General features: G+C 36.2%; 1 protein-coding gene across 1 annotated transcript in view; it reads right to left on the reverse strand.

Moving 5' to 3' along the window:
• Positions 1–17,466: 17,466 nt before the first annotated feature.
• The window catches only part of ERCC4 (ERCC excision repair 4, endonuclease catalytic subunit), a 16,255-nt gene continuing 9,765 nt past the window's right edge, over positions 17,467–23,956 (reverse strand). Inside the window, exons 8-10 of the mRNA XM_080387020.1 lie at positions 22,991–23,142; positions 22,176–22,288; positions 17,467–21,094 (exon numbers count right to left, since the gene is read on the reverse strand). Coding sequence (XP_080243146.1) covers positions 20,361–21,094; positions 22,176–22,288; positions 22,991–23,142 — 999 coding nt within the window. The 3' untranslated portion in view covers positions 17,467–20,360. The remainder of the gene's footprint in view (positions 21,095–22,175; positions 22,289–22,990; positions 23,143–23,956) is intronic.

Here is a 23,956-nt window from a genome sequence, read left to right on the forward strand (position 1 = left end):
CATTTAGCCTTTAAGGAGCATTCAAGGAGGCTTCATCATGTCTTCAGAATGACCATGCCCAGAACATCTGTATTGTCCTTTAAAACCACTTGATATTTGGTGCTGCCCTCTCCTATGAAATCTTTTAATTTTTTTAATGATTTGGCAGTAAAAAGTTGGTCTAGAGAGTTCTAGGAGAACTAATAATTGAACAACCAAAATATCCTCGCATACAAATTCAGTAGTGCACCCAAAACCAAAAGTAAAGGGGGGGGGGGGGGGAAGCAGATTTATAATATAAATTCTAGCAAAGAAGTTTGAGTGTGAACGGTATTGAAGATGAGATGTGAGATAATTATGCCAAAAAAATCATGTTATGATTTTTTCCCCTTCAAATGCACTGAGTAGCAGTAATATTTGCTATATTGAACATTTTTGAATGGTTTCCATTCACAAAAAAAATCTTTATTTTCTGTTTTCCTGAAAACACAGGACATCCCTTTGCTACAGAGAGATGATGTTGACAAAGTTCAGTCTGCCTTTTCATCTTTTTTTTTCCTTTAATTTAGCCAACAGATTTAAACACATTTAAAATAAACTTAAAAAGATTAGCTGTGATTTCAGGTGGCAGTAACATATATGTTTCTATCTTGTATGTAAGAATTAAAATACATAATTATTGCAGAAATGAGTATTACCTCTTTACAGAGTGAGCAGAATATGGGGAAACAAGCATGTATGAGAACACTGTGCGAGAGGTGTACAACCTTTTTAATGTCACAATGCGGTCTAGATTATTCTAGTTATTTCAATGGCTGCATGTATTAAGGCATTACCAATTAATTGATTAGAAAGGAATAGATGTGGTTCATACTGTGGAATACCTTGAGTATTCCTTGAGAAGGAACACTATAGAATACTGAAAACTTGGGCAGGAAAAAAACCTACCAGAGGCAAAGGTGTGTTAAAGGGTTGACACTAAACATAGATGATGCTTATTTCTTGAAGGTATTTGTTCTTTTAAAGACAACATGGTGATGCTAGCCGGTGAAAAGGAAGACACATTTAAAGCAGCAAGTAACTACTTGCGAACAGTTTCTCCCATAAAATGACTCTGGAAATTGTCCAGCTCCACACAATAGCTCTTGCCTTTTGAGCACCACCTTTCCTGTCCTGGGCATGGACATGTACACCACTTCCTTCTTACTACAGGGAAGTTCAACTGGAGCACTCAGCATTTGCCTCCAAGAAATACAATGAAATCTACATTTTCTTTCTTACAATAGAAGTAGCATAGGAAACAGGTACAATGATTTTATTGCTAGAGTAATGCTGCTGTTTGAAAAGATGGACCCAGTTCTCCTTCTGTGGCTTTCAAACTAGTGTCCTACTGTTAGAAACTGCTAAACACGAAAAGCAGACAAATGACACAATATCAGTATTTTAATACACAAATTAAAAAAAAATGTTGTGATTTATAACAAGTATGTATTTCATCATGTAGTTGTAAGCTGTATATTTTAGGGAAGGATTGTTTATTTCATGAAACAATGCAAAAAGTTTTTTAGAAACTTTAGAAACTACAGATGCTTAGTTCTAGCACAGGCTTTATAGAAAGTTTGATTGTGCTAGAGGTGTAAATACTGCGTTCAGATTTGTTAATAAAGACAATTCATTATTTAAAATATACAATAAAAATATTCTGTTATTAATTGTAAATTAGCACAAGAATCATCAAATGCACCCATATAGTTTTGTGTGGTTTTACATGTCAAAAGTCGCATCAAATACAACAGTAGTAGTACAGTAATCAGTGTACCTGTCTGAGAGGTATCTGTAAAAATCTTACATATGACACCTCAAAGTCATGTGATTTTTTTTCCCTAAAAGCTTTCCATCAGTTCTTTTCTCAAGCATATTAGAAAAGAGAAGGTTTATTATATGTCTTCTAGACCAACAAGTCCACATATTGGTTGATAAAGAGACACTGTAATCCAGAAATACTAAGAATATCTTGTGGTCGCTCCTGCCTGTATACATAGCTTCATATGAATATGGAATTTTAATACTGTTAATGCAATAACCAGCGTATCTGATTGACTGATTTTCAATAATAACTTGCTACTGTTGTTTATAGAAAGATTGTCTTACAGTGCCTGTATTCTGCAGGTTTTCTAGTTTATTTTTCTTTTCCTGATACATAAATATTTAGTAACTATATACAAGAATCACGTGAGATTTCTGGGGAGGAAATTCAGATACACCACTCAATGAAACCACATTCTGTGTTAACTCTAGCAAAGAATTAAAAAAAAATGTTACTGTGCATTTTCAAGTAGTGTTTTTTCATTATCCTAGTCTTCAGGCATTGTGACGTTCATTTGCAACATCCTTCACAAGAAAGCACTTGAAGCCCATATCTGCTAACACAAATACCTGAAATACTTCATTTAAAACAGCCAAATTTATGCTGTTTCAGAGACAATAAGCTTTTATTCGTAGGTTACCTTGCCAACTATGATTAGCACCCTCTCAGGTGAAGTGTATCATACAGTTACACCTCTCTACAAACAGAAATGTCATGTAAATGAATTATATTAAACATAAGAATTTTAATCTTTATTTATAGGCATAAGAATGTCTTGAAGCTGTGAAGAGTTTTTTAAATGCTGCTTTAGAACATATTGGAATTATGCCTTCATACCTAAAATCAATTTCTACAAAAGATGAAAAATTAAACATTTCAGAGAATTTCTGTAAATCACCCAGGAGCACCAGTGAATCACTATGGGTTTTTTTTCTGTTCAGGTTGCAATTAGTATGTAGGGTAAGAGTTTTTTTGCTCAACTTGAATTTTTATTTATGAAGACAGGCTGAGAGAGTTGGGGTGGTTCAGCCTGGAGAGGAGAAGGCTCCGGGGAGACCTTACAGCAGCTTCCAGCACCTCAAGGGGCCAACAGAAAAGCTGGAGAGGAACTTTTTACAAGGGCGTGTAGCAACAGGCCAAGGAGGAATGACCTTAAACTGAAAGAGGGCTGATTTAGATGAGATATTGGGAAGAAATTCTTCCCTGTGAGGGTGCTGAGGCGCCGGCACAGGCTGCCCAGAGCAGCTGTGGGTGCCCCATCCCCGGCATGTCCAAGGCCAGGCTGGACGGGGCTGGGAGCCGCCTGGGCTGGTGGGAGGTGTCCCTGCCTGTGGTAGGGGGCTGGGACTGGGTGATCTTTAAGGTCCCTTCCAACCCAAACCACTCTGTGATTTATCGAATGGTTAACATTTAAGAGGTTTAATTACAAGTTACTAGAATTCAAATGCTGAGAAAAGCATTTTGTAATACTTCACTGCTCCAGATGTTTTTATCAGAAATCAATTGCATTTTTTCCAGCGTATCTATGGACTATCCACAAGCCACAAAGGAACAAATAACATGGAAGCTCAAGAGAAGTTCAAATACAGGATGCAACTGCAGAAAGTGCTTTTTGTTAGGGAACTTTGATTATGCCCAAGCTAGAGGGAAAAGGAAGATACAGAGGAAACTTTCTAGTAACATGGCAGATGTGGTTACCTTATTTTCACTTTCCAAAGAGATAAATCACTAGTTCTTTGAGTAGGTCCTTAAGTAGGGGATATCTTAGTTTTTTCAGATATCTATCCTCTGTGTTCTCTCATGATTTTAGGCAGATTATAGCCCCAGAGATTTGGGCTACCTGCAGAAAAATAAATGCAATTATTAGCCTTGGCTCCCAGAGCGAAGTGTCAGCTACATATTTGATGGGGGTTATTTAATTTCTTGGTAGAATTCATTGAGTAAATATAACAATTTTGCTGCATAACTTGAAGATTTACAGAATAGTAGTGCAGTTAGCTTACAATTGAGTAAACTATTGTGAATCTAGGATGAGAACTATGGCTTCTGTTAGTGTCATATAAATAGTAATTCTTATATTCTAATATATGCCTTAAAGGCCTGAGATCAAAATAAGATTGACAAAACATGCTATGCAATGTAAAAATTACTCCTTTTGCCAAAGGTCTTCAAGTTATTTCGAATAACTGGGGGGAAGTAGGTAAGATGACTTGTCAATACAGTGTTGTTTAGGTTTGAATAAGCTTTTAACACTCCTGTTAGAAAGGCTTTTTGCAAAATGGCAGCACAGTTTAAAAGGGGTGGTTCTCTCACAGACAACCAACTCCTTAAGTTCAATAGGAAATGAAGGCTGGGAATGTTTATGTGAAGTGTCACTTTCTGGCTGCACTTAGAGGGAGGATGCTGGTCTAGACTGTAAACCACGGTACCAGTTCTTATTTCTGTATGACAAGGAAATTGAAAAAGACAGCATTTATCAGCATAATAGCTAAGAAAAAAACAAAATACAAAAACCTCCCACCAGGTAACTGGTTAAATTAACAGGTTAAATAAGCATATAAACCGTTATTAATTTGAAACAGCCCTGTTACAGGAACAGTAGGCTGACCTTATCTCTACCATAATTTTTTGTATTCTGTAGAAAAAACTTACAGTGATTTTAGCCCAGTGATTATACAGAGGGGACTCAATGTCCGGAAGCAGTGACCCTGCAGTTTTAGTCTTCATTGCCAGCTGCAGTCATGCTGACCGTATTGCATGGAGCACTGGAGGTCATCAGTGGCTTCTCGTAAAAGAAAACAGTATTACATTTGGGGGTACATCTGAGATAATAATTATGAACATTGGCTGTTACTATATTAGGTTGTAGCACTAACAAACAGCAGTTATTTATATTAATTGTAAATTCAGTCTTGCACTGAAGCTGGAATATTCTGTCACAAGAGACAGATACTTGTTAATGGCATTTAAATTCTTTTTTTTTTTTATTTATCTGTGTTTGATGGTTGAGTGTTAATCATGCTAAGATTAAAAGCTTAGAACTGATGGTTTTACTTTCTGCAGGTTAAAGACCAAACAAACCAACCAGCAAACATTAATGGCAAAACTTCATTAAATATCTTTGTTTCTGAAAAACTGAGAATATTTATAATCTTCTGAAATTCAAAGTTAAGAGTAGACATAAATACACCTAGAATACTGTTCTTGAACCTTAATCTATGAAAAATACTGAGGTCTGCACTTGATCTGCCTTCAGCGGTGGTAGTAATGCACAGGCCATTATAATAGTGTTTTATTTAAGAAACATTCATTGTCATCGATTATAACCAAATTGCCTAAACTTTTTTGATAGCTAGCTTTTTCTATAGTACCTGAATAGAAAATGTATCAGTAGTGTTTGAAATATTACCGTGCACAGTTATTTCTTACATTTTTTGAATTGAGTTTTTGATTTGCTATATAAATGTTACATGTTATCTCCTAAAAAACAGAAACCAGAAATCAAGTATGGCTCAGCAAAAATGGTTCATTACAATCTGCCAGCTGTACACGTATTCTGGAAATACAGTTTATCCAGAGCTTTGCATTCTTTCATTTCCTCTAATCCTCCTAATATCTTCCCTTTTTTTGGTTATTTCTCCCTATGGGGTGCCTGTATCAGCCCATTTTGTCGGCATTAGTTTTCTGTCTTTTTTTCCTCTTGTGTAGATGCAGTCCTACCTTTGAACACATGGGTATTCCATCTCTGCTGCCTCCTCATGTCTCTTTTCTCCTCATATGCATGTTCCTTCAAGCAACACCAAAGGCTGCTGTTCTTTGATGACTCAGCCATAGTCCCTGCAGTTTTGCAGAAATGGGAGGCTTGCAGGGATAAGATTGAGTTTGCAACCAGAGTCTATCTACCTGTAGGCTGCAGGTTTTGTTGCCTGCCTCCTGTCCTTTTACTCAGCAGCTGGTGGGGGGAAAAAAGAGGTAAACAAAGGTAAAACCCCCAGTCTCTGCTTCCTTTTCTTTCAGGTATACCAAAAAGAGGGAGAAAAGCATTATTGTCTTTTACTACTGCAAAAAATTTGGCTTGGGACATATCCTCATGTAGATACAAGGTGCAGGTCCACAGCTATTCCCAGATAGTAGCTGAATATAAATGCCCAGGTTGTTCAAGCTATTTTGCTGTTTTGATTTATACAAAATAAAAATCTTCTTCTATAGTCAATACTTGTCAAAACAGCAGTAGCTTGAACAGTGGCAGAACAGTGCAGTTGCTCAATGTTTAGGGGCTATAGCTAGGTGGTGGGTCCAGGTAGAATTGTTGCTTCTGTGAGTGCAGAGGCATCTGGAAAGACACAAGAAAACATAGACTTAATACGTGTGGATTTGGGCCAGTGTCTGTATGAGAAGCAGTTGTTAGCTCAGCGGCTCTAAAGGCTACTGCAGTTAGCCAAGGAGACTTTGAAAGCTTTTGGGATATCCCTTTGGGAAATGTTTTTCTAGAAAGCTGAAGTATATTCTGTGGTTCATCAGAGTACTCCAGGATCTCTAGTTAGTCTCTTGCCAGTGGAAAAACAACAAAAAAACCCAAACAAAACCAAAGAAACAAAAAAGAAGCCCTAATGATGGTAGCTGCAGTCTTATTTACTGCTATCCAGTAAATAAAGTAGCAAGAAAAGAGTATAATTTATCACCTTGGTGCCAGTTTAGCAGACCCTTTCTGTAGAAATGCAGGAAAATAATTGCTGTAACTATTGAATATGTCTTTTCTCTCCTTGGAAGGCGTCTTCTGCTCCAGGCCACATACTCCACAGAACTACCAATGTTATTCTACTTTACGATTTATTCATTTTTATGAGTATCAAAGAAGATGGAGCTGATAGTCAATTTGCACTTTAAAATGATTACACATTTTTGTTTAACCCACTTACCAGTGTAGTGTGTTTAAATTGCAGATGCTTGGAAGCTAAGTGTGGATTATTAGTAGCCTGCAGTTTGTAAAAGATCCTGAACTCCTTGTCAATTGCTTCTCTTGGTCTTCAAGAACAAGGATTTCTGAAATTCCTGGTAGTGCATCAAAGCATTTGAGGAGAGGGTGTTTGCACTGGGGATGTTTGGTATTAGCTTTGGAACATTGGCAGCCCGCCCTTTATTCTAATTAAATGATAGATAATTACTAACACGGAGAGGTAGTTGATTTAATTTTATTTTTTGTCAGAATGCCCAGAGCATCGAATGGGTTGAAACAACATCCTTAGTACAGATTGAAAGAATTAATACAATTAATTCACCACCACCATGGGAAAAATTCTGGGATTTTGTTTATGCAGATTGACACTGATGATGAATACACAAACCCAAATGTACAATACTTTTGCCTTTTCCATGATGCAAGTTCAATTTCTCATGTAAAACTGAGGCCTGAGAGGCAAAAAGCACTTACTTTGGTACGTGGGAGATGGAGGCTCTCCTAATTCCTTGTTGGAGACTGGAGGGTCCATGGGCTACTTGTGTCAGGTAGTCACCGAGACCTTTTCCCAAGGGATGCAGATTTCTCAGTGCTCATCTTATTTTGTTCTAGAGTGTTTTGAAATATAGTTATAATGAAAGCTTGGCAAAAGAACATTTTAAAATGTAAAGACAGCAAATTGTGCGGAGGCTGCTGTTCATTTTGTAAGTCAAAGCTTGTGACTAAAAAATGCTGCTTAGCAACAGCTAGGAAAATCTGAAGGTGTTCACATACTTTTGCACTCCCTGAAAATTAATTATTCACGTTCATCCTACCCTTTAAGCACCGTCCTTTTCATGTCCCTGTTGTGCGTGTTCCTTGGGACTGTGTGACTGGCTCAGTCACATAACCCAGTTTTATTATCACCCATGTTCATGCTGATGCAGCTGTGATTCAGCTGCAGAGCTCTAGCTCCAAGCTTCTTCTGTTCTCTGTCCCACTATGCTATACATAATGTGTACTGATCCATATGGAACAGGACACAAAGGTGTCTAGGGAATGAAGGACACCACAGACTTTGAAGTTTCTTTAGATATTTGTTTTATTAAGCACATACTTCTATCTTGCCCAGCATCGTTCAGCACCAACCCTTGCTGTAATTCCTCCTCTGCAACTTCTTCTCATACCTATTCTACCAACAGTTTGGTATGCTTTCAAAGAGCACAGGGTTGCTTTTGTTTCTAAATTTGATTTTCCTTAGAAAATTAATCAGATCCCAGATGGAAAAAAATATTTTATAAACATCACTAATGAAATACTCTCTGTGGCATTTGGAAAGCTGTAAAGTTCCCATTTGATTCACTTGCTGCTGCCATCATTCAGCATGCACATAGTGGAAGCATAAATACAATATTATAAATTGGCAAGTAGTGTTTGATTTATTTATCTGCAGATGCTTTCTGTGTGAACCAAGACTTAAGTTGACTAAGTCATTAATCAATTTGGTATGCTTAAAATATAAGCACTTCATACCCAACTGAAAAATTAATTAGCATAAATAGTTAAGGAAGCAGTGATTGGTGTTCATATTTAACTGGTATATGCTACCAGATGAAATCTGCCTGACAAGTGGTAAAAAGTCTTTGGTGGGATGTTTGTATTCTTCACTGGGTGAATTTCAACTTTTAAAATGTAGTTTTGACAGAATGGCATGTGGGAGTTATTTAGAAAAGTTACGTTTTTCTTTGTTTCTTCTTAGCTCCAAAGCAAGGCACCTTCAAGGAGGGATACTGGTTTTCTCTACATACAAAGTTGAGAAAAATTCAGGGTGAATTATTCAAGATATTGGTTAGGGATAAACCAGCATATTATGAGAAGCTTTTTTGTAAAGACTGTTGTCATGTATTGATTATGGTTATTATTTAATAAAAGCATGTTTAAAGACTTGAGTTTTCAAAGCCTAGAAGTTACTACCTCTGTCATTGTATGCCTCAGTGGCATGTAAATTCATTTAAACAAACAGAAAAGGATAATCCTTTCTATAAAGAAAGTAGAACAGCATTTACCAATATGTAAATAGGCACTAATAAAAACAATGAATAGTTAAAATTTCTGAAAAAATGCACTGTAAAAAGTTCTGATTTGAAGAAAGAGATACATTACATTACATGCCATAATTATTTAAAATAATGCATACAGAGTCCTCAATTTTTTTGGTTTTGTTTTTGCCAACTAGCATAACAATGTCATGTAGCAGAGGCAGGTGATTATATGCTTTACAGTGTTACAAAAATTGCAGTTAGGAAGAGGTGCAAGCTGTACACGTCTGCTACATGATCTTGTTTAAAGAGATTCAGGATGAAAAATAGAGTTATGAAAGTGCTGATTATGACTTTATAATCAATGTACATATGAATAGCCATGCTGCAGAGGACCAGAGATCTCACTTGCCTGGTACTATTTCTCTGACAATGAACAACAAAGTTGGATGCATAGGGAAGACTAGATGATGTATTCCCAGGCTCCACCAGTTTGTATCTTACGGACTTTCTGAACCGTATGTGGTGTGGAGACATGGACAAGTAGTGTACAGCGATGTGAACTATTCATTATCAAATATTGAGGAAAAGAAGCCGGTGTTCTTCTCTTGGAGATTGTGCAGGCCCATATTAAGAATTTAGACCTTTTTGGCATAATGCATAAATTTAGCATAAATTGGGAACTAAGATGGATTTGTAATTATAAAAATGGGGATAGTCTCAACGAGCAAGTAGTCTGATATATGAGTATAATGCAGAGGGATACTACGTGTTACATGGATACAGTGAGTCGCAGCTACATATACTATGTTTGGAAGTGATTTAGGTATTTGAATGCTATTCTAATAAAAATGAATTAATCTTTGGTATCTATGGGAAATCCTTCAGTGTTAGCAACAATTTTGTGCTCTCCTCATGTTAATAGATAGCTTGAAAGGCAGAGCAGATGTTAATAAGCACAGTTACGGATATATTTAACCTTTACAAGCAATAAAAAGGCCTGCAAATACTAATTCTTCTTAGGGCCATTACTCTTTACAATGCACTCATAAAATGAAATAGAGCTAGAATCTAAGATGCTACTTTGTAAATAATTGAATATCTAATTTAGTGTTTATTTTATTTGCTAATAATCTTGTTTACTGGCATTTGGATTTATTTTCTTGTCCCACCTCTCCCCTTTTTTTTAACAGTTAGAATAGTCTGGTGTATGAATTATTTTCCTGCATTAGAAGAAATGAAATTAGAAGAAACTCCTACAAAGGTACATTATAAGAAATGCTAAATAATAAGTAATAGATAGCTAGTGCAGTAAGCGTAGGTTTTTACATATTCTCAAATGCAAAGAGGTAAAGCAAAAGTGTTAATATAGCAAGAAGAGGGACAGGAGACAGGTCTTCTGCTGAAAAGACTCTCTTCTCTCCTTCTCTTTCTTGGCTTGCATAACCATTTCTTCCCCACAGTTTCTCCTCTTCCTGGCTAAAGTTGATTAAAGAGTTATCATTTCTATTTCGATGTATTTTGTACAGTACTTATAAGACACCTAGATCCTCCTTTTGGCATCTACACACATATGAACCCCCCCACCACCACCCCATATAGCTGCTAATTTGAGCTTCCAAATTGAAGGTTTGGATGCTCAGTTAAGATGCAATTAGTTGAAAATGTGGCATTATGGACTAAAGTCCCCGTGGCAGATTTGAAAGTTAAGCTTATGATGAAATAAGACCTTTCAAAATCGAAGTTATGGCTGCATTCTCTTTTCCTCTCTAGGCCAAACGTGTTCATAATCCTTTCTACTTATTCATTATGTCTTAACACACAGTAACAAATTAAGTACATATGAGCCTTTTAGGTAAATAAAAACAGTTCATAACTGATTTGGCCCTGATCCTGGTTTGGAATCTTCTGGTTTAAGCAGTGTTAACCCTAACAATAAGGGTCAAGCTAATTACAGTTGCTCAGAAATCCATATTTTCTAGGTCTGAGCTGGGTCCTGTCTGCCAGCCTGAATGTCTCTGTAGTATTTGAAACTCGCTCTTTGAACAAGGACTTGAACTGGAAAAGTGTAGCAGCAAAACAGTGACTTGGTTCTTGACTCAATGCTACCACTTAATCCCCAGCTTTGCTCTCCACAGGGTGGTTAGGGACAACCGAGAAGGTAAGATGAAACTGCCTTCTAGAAAGGTTTTATTGGTGATACAGTGCCATAGGATAGTGTCATATTGGGTCCCAAAGCTGTACTGGAGGCGGCAGAACATTTCTCCACGTGGCTGAGAGTGGTTTAGGGTGAATCAGTGCATCAGTCCTGGGAATCAAGAGAAACTTCAGTGTATGCTACTACTGAAATTAACAATTTCAGTAACAAATGGTAACAAGTAACATCTCAGAAGTCAAAAAGCATATGGAGGGATACAAAAGATAAGGCTTTTAAGGTATAAACTGATCTGTGAGTCAGTGGCTAGTTTCAGTTTCACACTTCATCATAGACTTGCTTGTCAGCTTGGGCATATCACTTTGCCTTTAGTTTTTCTGGCTTCCTGTTTGTGAGATAAAATAAATACATCACCAAGTGCATGACAGAATTAAGCTCTTCAATTTGTCATCTATCAAACAAGCACAATACTCTCCTCATAGGGTCTGTTTGGTCTTTGACTAGAGGTTGTATTCTTTCAACAATGGTGGGTCAAGTTACGTGAGTTCCACTTACATCCATAGTCATTAAAAAAAGACAGTCACTCTATTAATATAAGAAATCACTGTGAGCAAGCCTACCTCATTGCCATGCAGCAGTTTATACATAACTCTAAATTTGGTATGCTACTTTTTACCTCATCTATTTGTTAGCACACAGACCAGGACATAGAGGAGCCATGTATACTTCTGATACATTAGAAGAAACAAAGCAAAATATAATGGGGAAAAAAACAGAAGGGACTTTTTTATTATTATTATCAAGCCTTTATAACTTGTTACAGCTAAAGAAATAAAAAAGTTGAAAATTTAATTACTATACCTGTTATGTCTTTTTAAAATCTTTTTTTCCCGAGATAAAATTTGTAGTTAAGTTCCTAGTTTAAACTGTTGTTATTCAAGGTAAATAAGATCTGTACGATGTCTTGGAAAAAATCTGATGATAGTCTTCCCTAATTGACTGAGAGTACCTGGAAGCTTTTCTTTTTTCCATGCTATTTTTCCCTTTTTTTTTTCCTTTTTTTTTTTTTTCATGGAAGGAACTTCATCTCTGATCTGGTTAGAATCCTTGATCTGGTTTTAGGTTTTGAAATTGTAACAGATTTTACATTTCTTAAACAAACACTCCAAAACCTCACTTACATGCCGAATATTTCATTCTTGAAATATTGTACCAATTGTAAAATTGCATTTATGTGAAAGTTGTTCACCTTCAAACATTGAAACCATTTAAAAAACCAAACAATCAAAAAAAACACCATTCAGAGGTGAAGAGATGGCTCTGACTTGCAGAAACAATCCAGCTGACTGTTCTGGGAATGATCTTCAGAATTACCTCATTATTTATTCTTGGTGCAGTCTACCAATTAAACAATTTTATATATAGAAACAGGGATGGGCTTAGCTTACTTTTTCAGGGTCATTTTCAGAGACAGGGACACTGAAGATACGCAGGCTCATATTACCCAACATAGCAGGTACTCTGTGTGTATATGCATGTGCAAATGCATATGTGTAGTGCTATACGCTGTTGGCAAAGTTGGTAATGAGTGAAGGAAGGTCAGAGATTCCTGGTGGATTATCAGCTGAAGTTCCTCTGTTTGGGTAATAAAGCATGTGTTACTCAAGCCACTAGAAATATGTCAGGGATCCCTAAGAAGCTGATGGGGCTGAGAAAGAAAGATAATCCTGCTACATTTTAATCAGTAATACTTTGTGGAAAAAATGCAGGTGACTTAGTATGTGATCATTCAAACCTTCTGTCAAGTAAATATTAACGTGAAAATCTCGATTATGACTTCTGTCAGCTAGTGATGTGCAGTATAATGCTAACATTTAAGAAAACCCTAATCTGTAATAGTTACATGAAGTATACAGATTTATTGCTGCAATTCAAGCCTCGGTTGAGACATCTTCACTATCTGTATAGATACAGATCTGTATACATCTGTATGGATGATACCTCATGCACCAACATTTGCGAAAGTTCATGCGTATTTTTTTGGTGTGGGCAGGACTGCCTTCTTGAAGGATCTCTAGATTTTTGCTGTTGTAGTATAGCTGAAGGTGATCTGAACGTTTACATACTGGCCATCTCTGTGTTAGGAGTGTCTCGTCTTCAGCTAGCTGTCATAATGCTTTCAGACTGCAAGCATTATAAATATAGTATGACATCCTGTAAGTTATAGAACAGGTGGATTGATACCCTTCAGAATGCATCTGTAACAAATGGAACAAGCAGATCACTAACTTTATCAGTTACAGTAATGTAATAGATTAAAACAAATATATACTTATTTTTAAAGACCATAGTTCTTTCTGACACTTACCATTCACAGATTTTAAAGGTGAAGCAGGAACAAAGCATATCTTGACAATGGGAAGAGCTAGGTAGGGGGATTTGATTAAAGAAAATTCAGACGGAAGTCAGAGATGTGGCATTAATATTTTTGCTGTTGCAGATCTCTCAAGTCCTAATATAAATGATTATGCACAGATACGAGTTTTTGCAGGCTCTGAAAACTTGTCATTTATATTACTGCAGTGTATTACAAGGGCCATGAATTACAAAGGCCACAAGACAGTTTGCAACTTCTGCTCTCTATGCATAAGATTCCAAGAATTGTTACACATAAAAAATGCTTTGATAGTTTTCCAGGACTGAGGATAATTTATAAAATCAACTGATTATGTTATCGTATCTATATTTGGCCTTGTTCTAATCTGTTTAAAAAAAAATATCCAAGACAAAACCCAAGAATTACATGTTGCAAGAACTGCCAACCTGGTGCTTTCTGTTTTATCTACATGTCAGTTTTCCAAGTGTGATTGTGCCTCAAGTCTGAGACCAAGATGAAAATGAGGTACAATACATTTTTTCACATAAGCCCCTGGATATTAAGTACTGGAGAAGGCTCCAGTGCAGCCCATCTTGCAAAGAACTCTGTTGTGCTCAACAGACATCGCAAATTGTAGCAATACTTAAGCAGCATTCTCGAAGGCAAATAAATGGACAAGAATACAGACAGACATCCTTAGGATAAGAGAAGCAAAAAAGATAGCATAAGAAATGAGAAAATTCCAGAGGAAAAATAGAAGAAAGGTAAAAGTTGAATGGAGAATCTGAGAATAATCAACCAGCATCACGAGAGAGAAGTTACAAACTGTAGGATTAAGCCAGTCTTAAATGCTTCTGTGGGTACAGGACACACAGACCTCCGGTGCAGCTGCACAGTCCTGGTGCCCCTGGGCTCTGTGACATTCCATTCACTCAAGAGTGTGTTCAGAAGACAGATGATAATGTGTGTGTCCCACTGCATACGCTAATGGGGACTGAGCAGCTCTATGCAAATAACCCAAATTAGAACTATGCCGCCTATTTTTAAGGGGGGGCTGAAATGCAGCCATATCAAGTTTAGGCATTATGTGTCAATGTCACTGGGCCATCTCTTGGGCTTTGAGTCACCTGGGACATAGTTTTTGAATGTTAGTGTGTTTCTGTGGACAACAGGCAACAGTCACTAAAGAAAGGTAAACCAGAGATATTTCACTGAATCTACAGATGGCAATTTGTTTCTCTTCTTGCTAATCCTATTATGAAATATTACACTATATACTTGCAAGCTTTCAGAGTTAAGGCTGATGGAATTTGAATTAATTTGAACAATAGTTATTGAAAAGAAGCTGGAGCAGTAGGGAATGGTGACTTACAAATAAAACTTTTATAAATATATAATACATATGTGATAGATTTAGTAGTGATTTTGAAAATTCTACGCTCAAAAATTATAAATTTACTCCCTGGCATTCTTGAAAATGCTCCTGTAAGGTCCTTGCATAAAATCCTTTAAACCCAGCTGTGGTTGCTGGCTTAGTAGTTTCTGAAACTGGGTTTAGTCATCTTTGGACCTTACGTGTGGTTTTGCTTTGAGTCTCCATAAAAAGACTATTTCTTGTGTACAGCTGAACAAACTTATGTGAGCGAAGTAGCCACTAAAAAAGTTACAAAATTTTTATTGGCCATCTGACCACTGTCTTTTCATAAACAAAAGGACTGAGAATGAGAGTGGTCTAAGTGCCGTTCTGAGAGCTGAGGAAGTCAAGAACAAGATTGCATTGATGAATAATAATTCCAGTTTGGAAACAATGTCAGTTGTTTAGTAACTACGGTCTATTGCTCTTTGACAGCAGGTGTTAAAAGTTGAATGAAAAAAGGAGTAACGCTGAGTGACAGAGGACCCTACAAACAAAATGTTTTGTAAGACCTCTGGAAGCTCTTGCCAATAGAACTATGGTAAAATGCAAGATAAGAAAATGGTACCCATTTAACTGCAATTTAATATTCCTAGGAGGACCACTTTATAGCAGTTGTGGATAAGGATAATTTTGCTATGCTCTTAAAAAAAAAAAAAAATCACCCTAAAATTAGTACATAAGCAGGCCCATTATTATAGCAACATCTTCTGTTCCCACAACAAATCACCGGAGCGGTGTAGTAGCCCTGGTTACCCTTACTAAGTTCAGTAAGACTGAAAAATTCATTGCTTAGCTAAGTATTGGCTAGCAAGCTACTGAACATTTATTTCTTCCCTGTTTTCAAGACTGCATGGCTGAGAATATTGCATCCTTTTAATTTATTGCAGGGAAGCCTGTAAAATACAGAAAAAACCTCAAGTATAAAAATGGCCAGCCTATTTGGATTCAAAAGTCTGGGAGATGAACCCTTAACATTTTGTACTCAAAACAAAAAAATGGCATTGAAGCTTTAAAACATGTAAATATTTCCTTGTACAACCTTATCCAAACATGTCATGTACATTCTCTCTGTCTATGGCCTTTTACAATGGAGTAATTCTGCCCACCCCCAAACCTACTAGATGATTCCAAGAATAAAATACAAGGGAAGATAACAGTGCTAAAGTGTTTGTTTCCTACAGGATCCTCTTAGTTCCCTCTTATTTAAAATACCAGTTTTTCTGAGCCTTTAAAAATATATATATATGTAAATGTTAGCTGCATCAAGTTATGTGGAAAGAAGCTAAGTGGTTTTGTTCAGTCATTATAACACTGGTTCCCTTAAACAGCGTTAAGAGAAGCTACAGCTAAGAAATGAACAATTTCAAACATTAGTGTTTCATCAATTGAAGCCAAAGAGAGGACAGTAGCTCTGAATTACCTCTCAACTGCATTCTGGGTCAGATTTCAGAGTGACTGTCTGACCCCATCTTTAGTGGCTAGCGGGGGGGCAAGAAGGTTAAAAGGCATTCTTTCTATTATCAAATACTTACAAGTCTTTGCTATTATTCTTCAGCACATGAATCATGCAGCCCTTCAAATTCATACACGTTAGAACTTGAATATTGATTTAGAAATAGACAGTCAAAAGCAACGCCAGCTTACAAGAGAGGTGCCCAACAATTACACAATGCTGGCCTCACCAAACTTGCTGTTATCACAGTGAAGTAATTTTAAAGTGATAAACATAAGAAAGATTCTTGGGTTTAACTCTTCCCCCTCATCTTATAGACAAGGGATGTTACTTCTCATGGTTTAAAGCTGAATTTAGCATCAACTGGAAATTAAAAAAAAAAGAATACAAGCGAAAAATACTACTGTCAAATACATGTATTAGTTATGTCTTTTTTTTTACTAGGTTGCCAGGTGGAACAGGATATTAGGAATATTATTTGAGAGGAAGTTTTGGAAAGGATGACTATTAAAAAAAACCTGAAAACTTCAGGGAAAAAAAAGTGTACGCAACTGCCAATTAAGAAATATTAGCACATCTATTGCCAAAGTGTATTTTCAATGCAAGAAGACAGCTCACGTTAAGTAGGTATTAAGGCCTTCCTATGAAAAACATAAAAGTGTTTAATGCTTAGATGGAGTTGATTCTTCACATATCTAAAATTCTTGCTATTATGTCAAGAAAGAGTGAACACATGAAAAAAGTTACAAAGTATTACAAAATTCTGGAGCAATAGTTTCTGAACTGTTTGGTTTATGACCCTACTTGCATTTCTTAAAACCGCATTTTGTGGAAAACAGATCAACTGAATATTAATCTAATTTAGGCTATCTTTGAGTAAGTGCTAAGGAGAACTTTATCCCAAAATAGTCCTTATAAAAGGACTCTAAACCTTGCTAGCACCCAGCTTACAAAGCCTGGAATAAAAATTGTCAATTTGTAAGCCCACACATGACAAGTTTCTTTAACAACCCTCAGTTACATTTCTTTATGCTGTTTGGCACCATAAATAATGTATTTATTTAATAACTAGGTTTTGGCAAATGTTTGCTATACAGTCACATAATTGGAATTCTAGATGACTAAAGAAAGCTTTAGACACAAATGGTTTTTATTTTTAAAAATGAAGTTATTTGTGCTTATACTGTCACTCTGCAAATGAGAAGGCCTCACAATACAACAACCTTCACATGTAAACTTGTACTTTTTAAGAGCCTTTTTTTTTTTTTTTAACAGTATAGCAGCATATTTTATAAGCAGTGTGGATTTCTGGTCAACTGGTTTACATCTAAATTTTGCAAGCACAAATCTGGAAATGATCTATATAGCTGGCACTAGAAAAGCCCTGTTTTGTGTGTTCATGCAGAAAAAGTAATTTTGAAGGTAAAGCTTGTTTTGGTTAGGGACTGCACATAGACAACACGGCAAGCAAAATGACTCCTTTGCAACTGCAGCTAGACATCACTGCTAGCAGTAATAGTATCCAGATAACTACAACAATCTATCCTGTGCAAAATTTATTTGCTAACATAAGCTGTATTTGCTCCTAAGAGATTTTGGTTTTATTGTTATCCTAGAAGAAACTTTATGCAATAAAAGCCTAGGAGAAACTGCAGAAACAACTCACTGACTTCCCAATAGCATATAAAACCCCACTGGTTTCACACATTCAGTGACCTTGAAACATGTAGTCTTGGTTTGCATGTTTGAAAGAACCTGAGACACTCTGCAGGCATGATCTTGTTTTTTCGTTTGTAATAAAGCACAAACTTAAAATATCAAGCAATAACAAGATATACAGAATTTCAGTACTGTTGATGAATACCACAAGGCCAGGGAATGCATACTAACGATTTTCATCATTCACCCAAACATTTTGTAGCATCCACGTAACTCTTTAGCTTGGTTATTTCACAGTTAAGTGGTTTCAGGAAACAAGACCTCTCCCACTTTTGTTCACAGTTTGTACCTACTGTCTCGGAAAGACACACCACTAACTTGTAACAGTAAAATGCCAGATCACAAATAAGCAATAATAAGGTACAACAATATTACTTGTGGTTGTTTCAAAGAAAAAGCCAAATCTTGCACTGCAAAAAACCTGAAGCGAAAAGAAGTGTCTTGCAGAAATTCCACATATATAAACAAAAGACAATCTAAATAGTTAGCAGATATTATTTAATTGCTTTCTGTGACTGTGATCTAGCACACAACACAAAGCTACAACTTAATAACCTCATAATATACCCTTCATTTTCACCTTATACAAATTAAGCAAAAAAAAAAAAAAAATACCACTGACAAAGCTGAGATGCAGTGTATCTGAAAAAAAAACCCAAATCCAGAGTTCATGTAACATCTTAATGATGCAAATGCGCAAACAGTAAGTCTTCAAAAGTTGTTCATCAATTTTTTGAATCAGGCTCTACAGGCCATGCATTCAGGACAGTTATGTTCTTACTCTGATTTTCTGTTCTCTTACCACCCCTTTATAGGCATTCTCAACCCTGACCATTTCTGACCTTACTGCTTTGAATAAGCAAAAATCTCATAGAAAGACTTTTTATATTAAATGAAATAAATTAGAATATAGGGCAACAGGAACCCTAAGATCTGGATTATAAACCACACACTTTCTGATACCAATACAGCCAAATGAGAAAAAATATAATTAACAAATTATGGATGTATTTAATACTGAAATTTGCATCTGCAGAAAAATGTCCACTTTGGAAATCTGTCACAGCTCAGTTGCAGACTATAAGTTAACAAATTCATAATTCACCCTTAAAACACACAGTAAATATTAAATCTGAAAGTGCACAGTACGGTTTTTACTGAACCTGAATACAGAAAAATCCGCATTTTCTCCTTTAACAATGGAGATTATATTGATCTGTTGTTAGCACTAGAACTGTATCAATACATATGTGCAAGTCATTACAGATAAAAAACTTTTTAAATAGCTAATGTAAACATATCGGTACGTAATGACACAGGACCATCCCTTTTGGCAATGGCACTTTTGTTACATAGTTGTCACATCAAAGTTCAGTGCAGAATACACATTTTTAACAATATACACATACACAAACAATCAAAAGAAGAATGACTTTTCCCTGTTTTATGCTCACAGAATGCTAATAACTTTATCTCCCAGGTGACAATAGCTTTACTGAATTTACTGACAGATGCGCCATTTAAGACATTAAAATGCAAGTGCAATAGGACACAGAAGACTATATCGGAAACACTGTCAACACTTTTGGAAAACCTTACTTCGAAAACTGTTGCATTGTATGAGAGGGAATATGCTCTGGTATATAGCTAGATTTTCTACTTTGAAGTGTGTGAGGGGAAAGAGCTATCAAAACTGATTAAAAAAATAAAAGCCTCTTAAAAGTACAAGTAAGGCACACTGAGATTTATGTTGTATTGTGCCACCACAGAATCTCCATCTGATCTAGATCAGAGGAATGCACTTTGCAAAATCTAGCAAGACAGAGCTGTACTGATACTGGAATGTCAAAAAACAAAGTATAACTTAAAGTAAGCAAATATCATGTAGACCATACCATACAATTGTAGTTTACTGTGTCAAGGCTTATGGTGATGATCTAAATTCATGACTGAGTCCAAGTCTCCTAAACAAACTTCTGACAAAAGACCGCAATGCGATTCAGATAGCTCCATCACTGTCAATTGAAAATTGGCAGTGTCTAGAGAGCAAGACGTTTAAAAACAGCAAAGTAATATACATCATGAAGCAGGTGACACACAGTACATTTCTAGCTTTTTAACAAGACATCATAATTTCCAAAAGAAAACACCTTTACCAAGTAGTCTTAGCACTTAATTCTTATGAACTTGATTCAGTAAAGAATAAAAATAATTTGCATTTCTCCATTAAAAACATTTTTGATTCCTCATGAAACTTGCCTTCAGTAATAATTAATTCAAATGTTAAAACTGATGGAACAGGATTAGGAAAAAAACAGCTGGTTATCTTAGTGGGCATTTATTAAAAATATTTCATGTACTTCGCCAAAGTACTGTGCAAGAAAAGCTTCTCTATGCCCTATGTCAAAATCTCATTAGTCATCTTTTGCTTTTTCCTTTAGATACTGCCTCTCTGTAGGTCAGGTGGATAAAGTCAAAGAGTTGTGTGGCATTGGCCACATTACCCAAAATTCTGGAGAGTTCATCCTTTGACAGTGTCACTAGCTCTGCGATGCTTTTAACATGGTTCATTAAAGCACGGCAGTTTTTTGCATTAATACCTGGCATTTTTAATAGAAAGTCCTGAGGACCAGGGTTATATTTGTCTGACTCGGGAAGAGTTTCAGAATCTGCCGTGACAGCCATTGCCGTTTCTGCATCTGGTTGGGGATGGTTTTGTTTTAACTCTTCAAACAGCTCAGCCGTAGCATGGGGAGAGGGACACCACAGGATACGTAACTTTGGAAAATGGAGCGTAAGAAGGGTTAGTTTAGAAGTAATATCATTACTGGAAATTTCCTGATGTAGAGAGCCTCGTGGAATCAAGGAGAAAGGTTTGTTCGGATCAAATTCAATCAGGAGAATTGGTCGCTTATAGCAACGGGACATAGAAACGCATTGTGCGTACAGCCTTCCATTATTTAAGGAACCAATCAGATCACTGATACTTTTCCGCTCTACACAGGTATCAGGAGTTAAAATATAATCTCCAACTTCCAAAGTAACAGGTTCAATGTCAATACCACGACGATGAATCAGTGACGGAAGCTCGCTACGAAATTCTCGCATATCCACTATTATAGTTTGCTGAACACTCCTCTGTTCCTGTCCACCTAAAGAGCAAAATAAATACAGTTAACCTAATACTTATGACCTCTGACTCTGGTTGCATAGTTTTCCTGTGTGCTGCCAATGCTTCTGTAACGGATGGACTTCACATCTCAAATTATACCTAAAATTCAGCAGTATAATAAATCCAGACTTTATTTAATTTTTCACTGTTACAGAGAAAAATCAGTTGCCAAATTATATACTGTAGTTTATGGAGTATGGTCTGTAGTTTAATAGAACTACCAGGCTACCTGCTATAAGCTTTGTGTAGATGAAAATTACTTGAACGCATCAGGAAAATCTTTTAAGAAGTTGCCTGCAAAACCAGATAATGAAGCTGATCCTTTTTATTTCCAGCTGTTCCCCACAGAAATGCAGCATTTTATTGTAGGAGTTACACTTTGGCCTCTATAGATCTGTAGAAGGACACATGAAGAGACTGCAGCATCAAGGCCACAAAAGATGTAATAGCAAAGATTAGAGAACATACGGTAAAAGAGAACTGGATTGCAAAAATGACAGCAAAGAAAAACAGGGGCAGAGCTGTAAAGATGAAGACAAAGCGTATGTGTCAGAGGAAAGGAACAAAAATCAGAAGGTTAGAACCGCATTAAAAGAAAAAAGACACTTTATTGGAAAGTAGACAAAAAGTCCAGAATGTGCAGTTGTTTGCCCAGGCAATCTGTTTTGCCAAGATCAAAAGAAGTCCCCAACATTTACTAGCTCGAGGACAACACTGCCTTTGACTATTTGCAGACTTCAGTTTTAATGTTTTAATTTCTCTCTGCCTCCTTACAAACAATACTAGACTGTCTCATATTACCAAGAAGCTGCCTAGAAACAATCCAAATGGTATCTGTCTTAATGGTAAAATACTTAATTAATCTGTATTTTCTTTTCAAAGAAAACAATTCATTGTCACTGCACAGTGAGAGGTAGATGGAGTAAAGGAGATGTTTCTGTACTGTCAGTCAATGTGCAATACGTCTGTGACACACAGGCTTTGAACGGGATTTAAATGCAATAGTTATATGGTTTTTTTCAAAGCTTAGAGCTGCAAGCCTAACCTCAGGAACTGCTCACCTGCTTTGCGTGTGTCAGTTGAAACAGAGGCAGATTTAGCATCTCTTACTAGGTCTAAGTTCGTTTCATCTCTTCCTTCTCTTTCTTCAGGAATAACCATGCTGGCCCTCTCTCTAAGGAATCACAAAGAAACACACACTAAAACTGCAATTATAAGAGAAAAATAGATCAAAATACTTTAATACCCTTCATCCAGATGTAAAATTATATATTGTTTAATACTAATTGCAAACCTGATCAGAAATGCAATTTACTAGATTCTCCAGATCGTTGGGCTAAATGCTTGTTTTTATTTTCAATTGTTAGCACTTTTTAGCATCTGATTTATCTTTAGAACTTTTCAGGGCACATGAAACAAAGGAACTGAAGACCAGTAACAGCAGTATAACCTGGTGAAAAGACATTGCCAGTAAACACACTGTCTTACACAGTATAAAAAACCAATTGTTTTGTTCCCCAAACCAACTTAAGTCATAAAAGCCTTAGAAACATCTTACAGGAAATGTCACCTGCAGGCAACACATTTACAAAATGGATTTCATAAATAGTTAGGGAAAAATAGAAGTGGTGCTGTTTAAAGTTTGAAATCTATTACTTTTAAAAATCCTAAAACTAATAAATAAAATATTAGGTGCTTTGAAAAGGAAGGTTTTGACTTTTCGCTGATTCTTAATGGAAAAGTTTTCTTAACATCTGAAAAGCAACTGAATTAAATGTTTATTTAAAGCCTTCACACAGTTAAGATATTCACTCTATTATCGTTTAATGTAATTCCTTTATATGCTTAAATAAAGGTAGTGAACTAATTTTGTTACCGGATAAGTTTTTCGAAGGCCTCCTTTTCTTTCCTCAGAGCTGTGAGATAGCGCTGTTCTTCTGTTGAGCCCCCATATATGAGGAAATATACTCTGTAGGTTGGGGGGAGGGCAGAGGTTACAAAGACATCACACATAATATTAAAAGTTAAACACACCACAAGTGACATTTAAGATTAGTAGCACTAAGTGCCTGACAAGGTAGTATTTGCCTTAAAAAAAGGCACGTGAAAGAACCCTATTTTTTCTGTAAAGATACTCCAAATTTGTAAAGATACTCCAAAATCAGCAACAATAATTCTTATATCCAGCATTCCCTCTTTTCTTGGGGCAGAGAACACTTAGGGGAATTCGAGGATTTGACCAGAGTGGACTCAGAGTGCAGTCAGCCGTTCAGTAAAGACACAAAGCAAGTATAATAGAGAAGTTGACTTTCTTACTGTTTTTAAAGTCTTCCCAGTAGAATATATATAACAAACCAAAAAATCTGCAACACCATCTAAGAATTAAAAATTACGTATTTGTACAAGGAAACTGTAGGTTCTACAAAGAACAAGCTGTCATTTACCTCACAGAGATAAACACACAGATTAAATTTTATTCTGCAAATAGGGATTTATATGGAACATATAAGAATTAATAATTACCTTAAGGGGTTAATTGCCTATAGCTATTTAGCACAGTAATTTTTTTCTCCCCCCCCTCCCCCAATATCTTTTAATTGAGGTACATTGAGAGATTGATGGGATTATTCCTATTACTTTTTTCGTGTGATGCATCTCCTAACTCCTACTTCCATGACCGCATCTGATATTTCTGCTCTGAAGTATAGGAACACGATGCTGGAGTTAGATACAACACATGCTGATTAGGCAATTAAAAATAAATTGGACAACCCATTAACAATCCTCACGCAATATATTTTATGAGTTCTGGCATTTATACCTGCACTAGAGAGTCCTTCCC

This window comes from Falco punctatus (assembly GCF_963210335.1).
Source record: "Falco punctatus genome assembly, chromosome: 4".
NCBI classification, from domain to species: Eukaryota; Metazoa; Chordata; class Aves; order Falconiformes; family Falconidae; genus Falco; species Falco punctatus.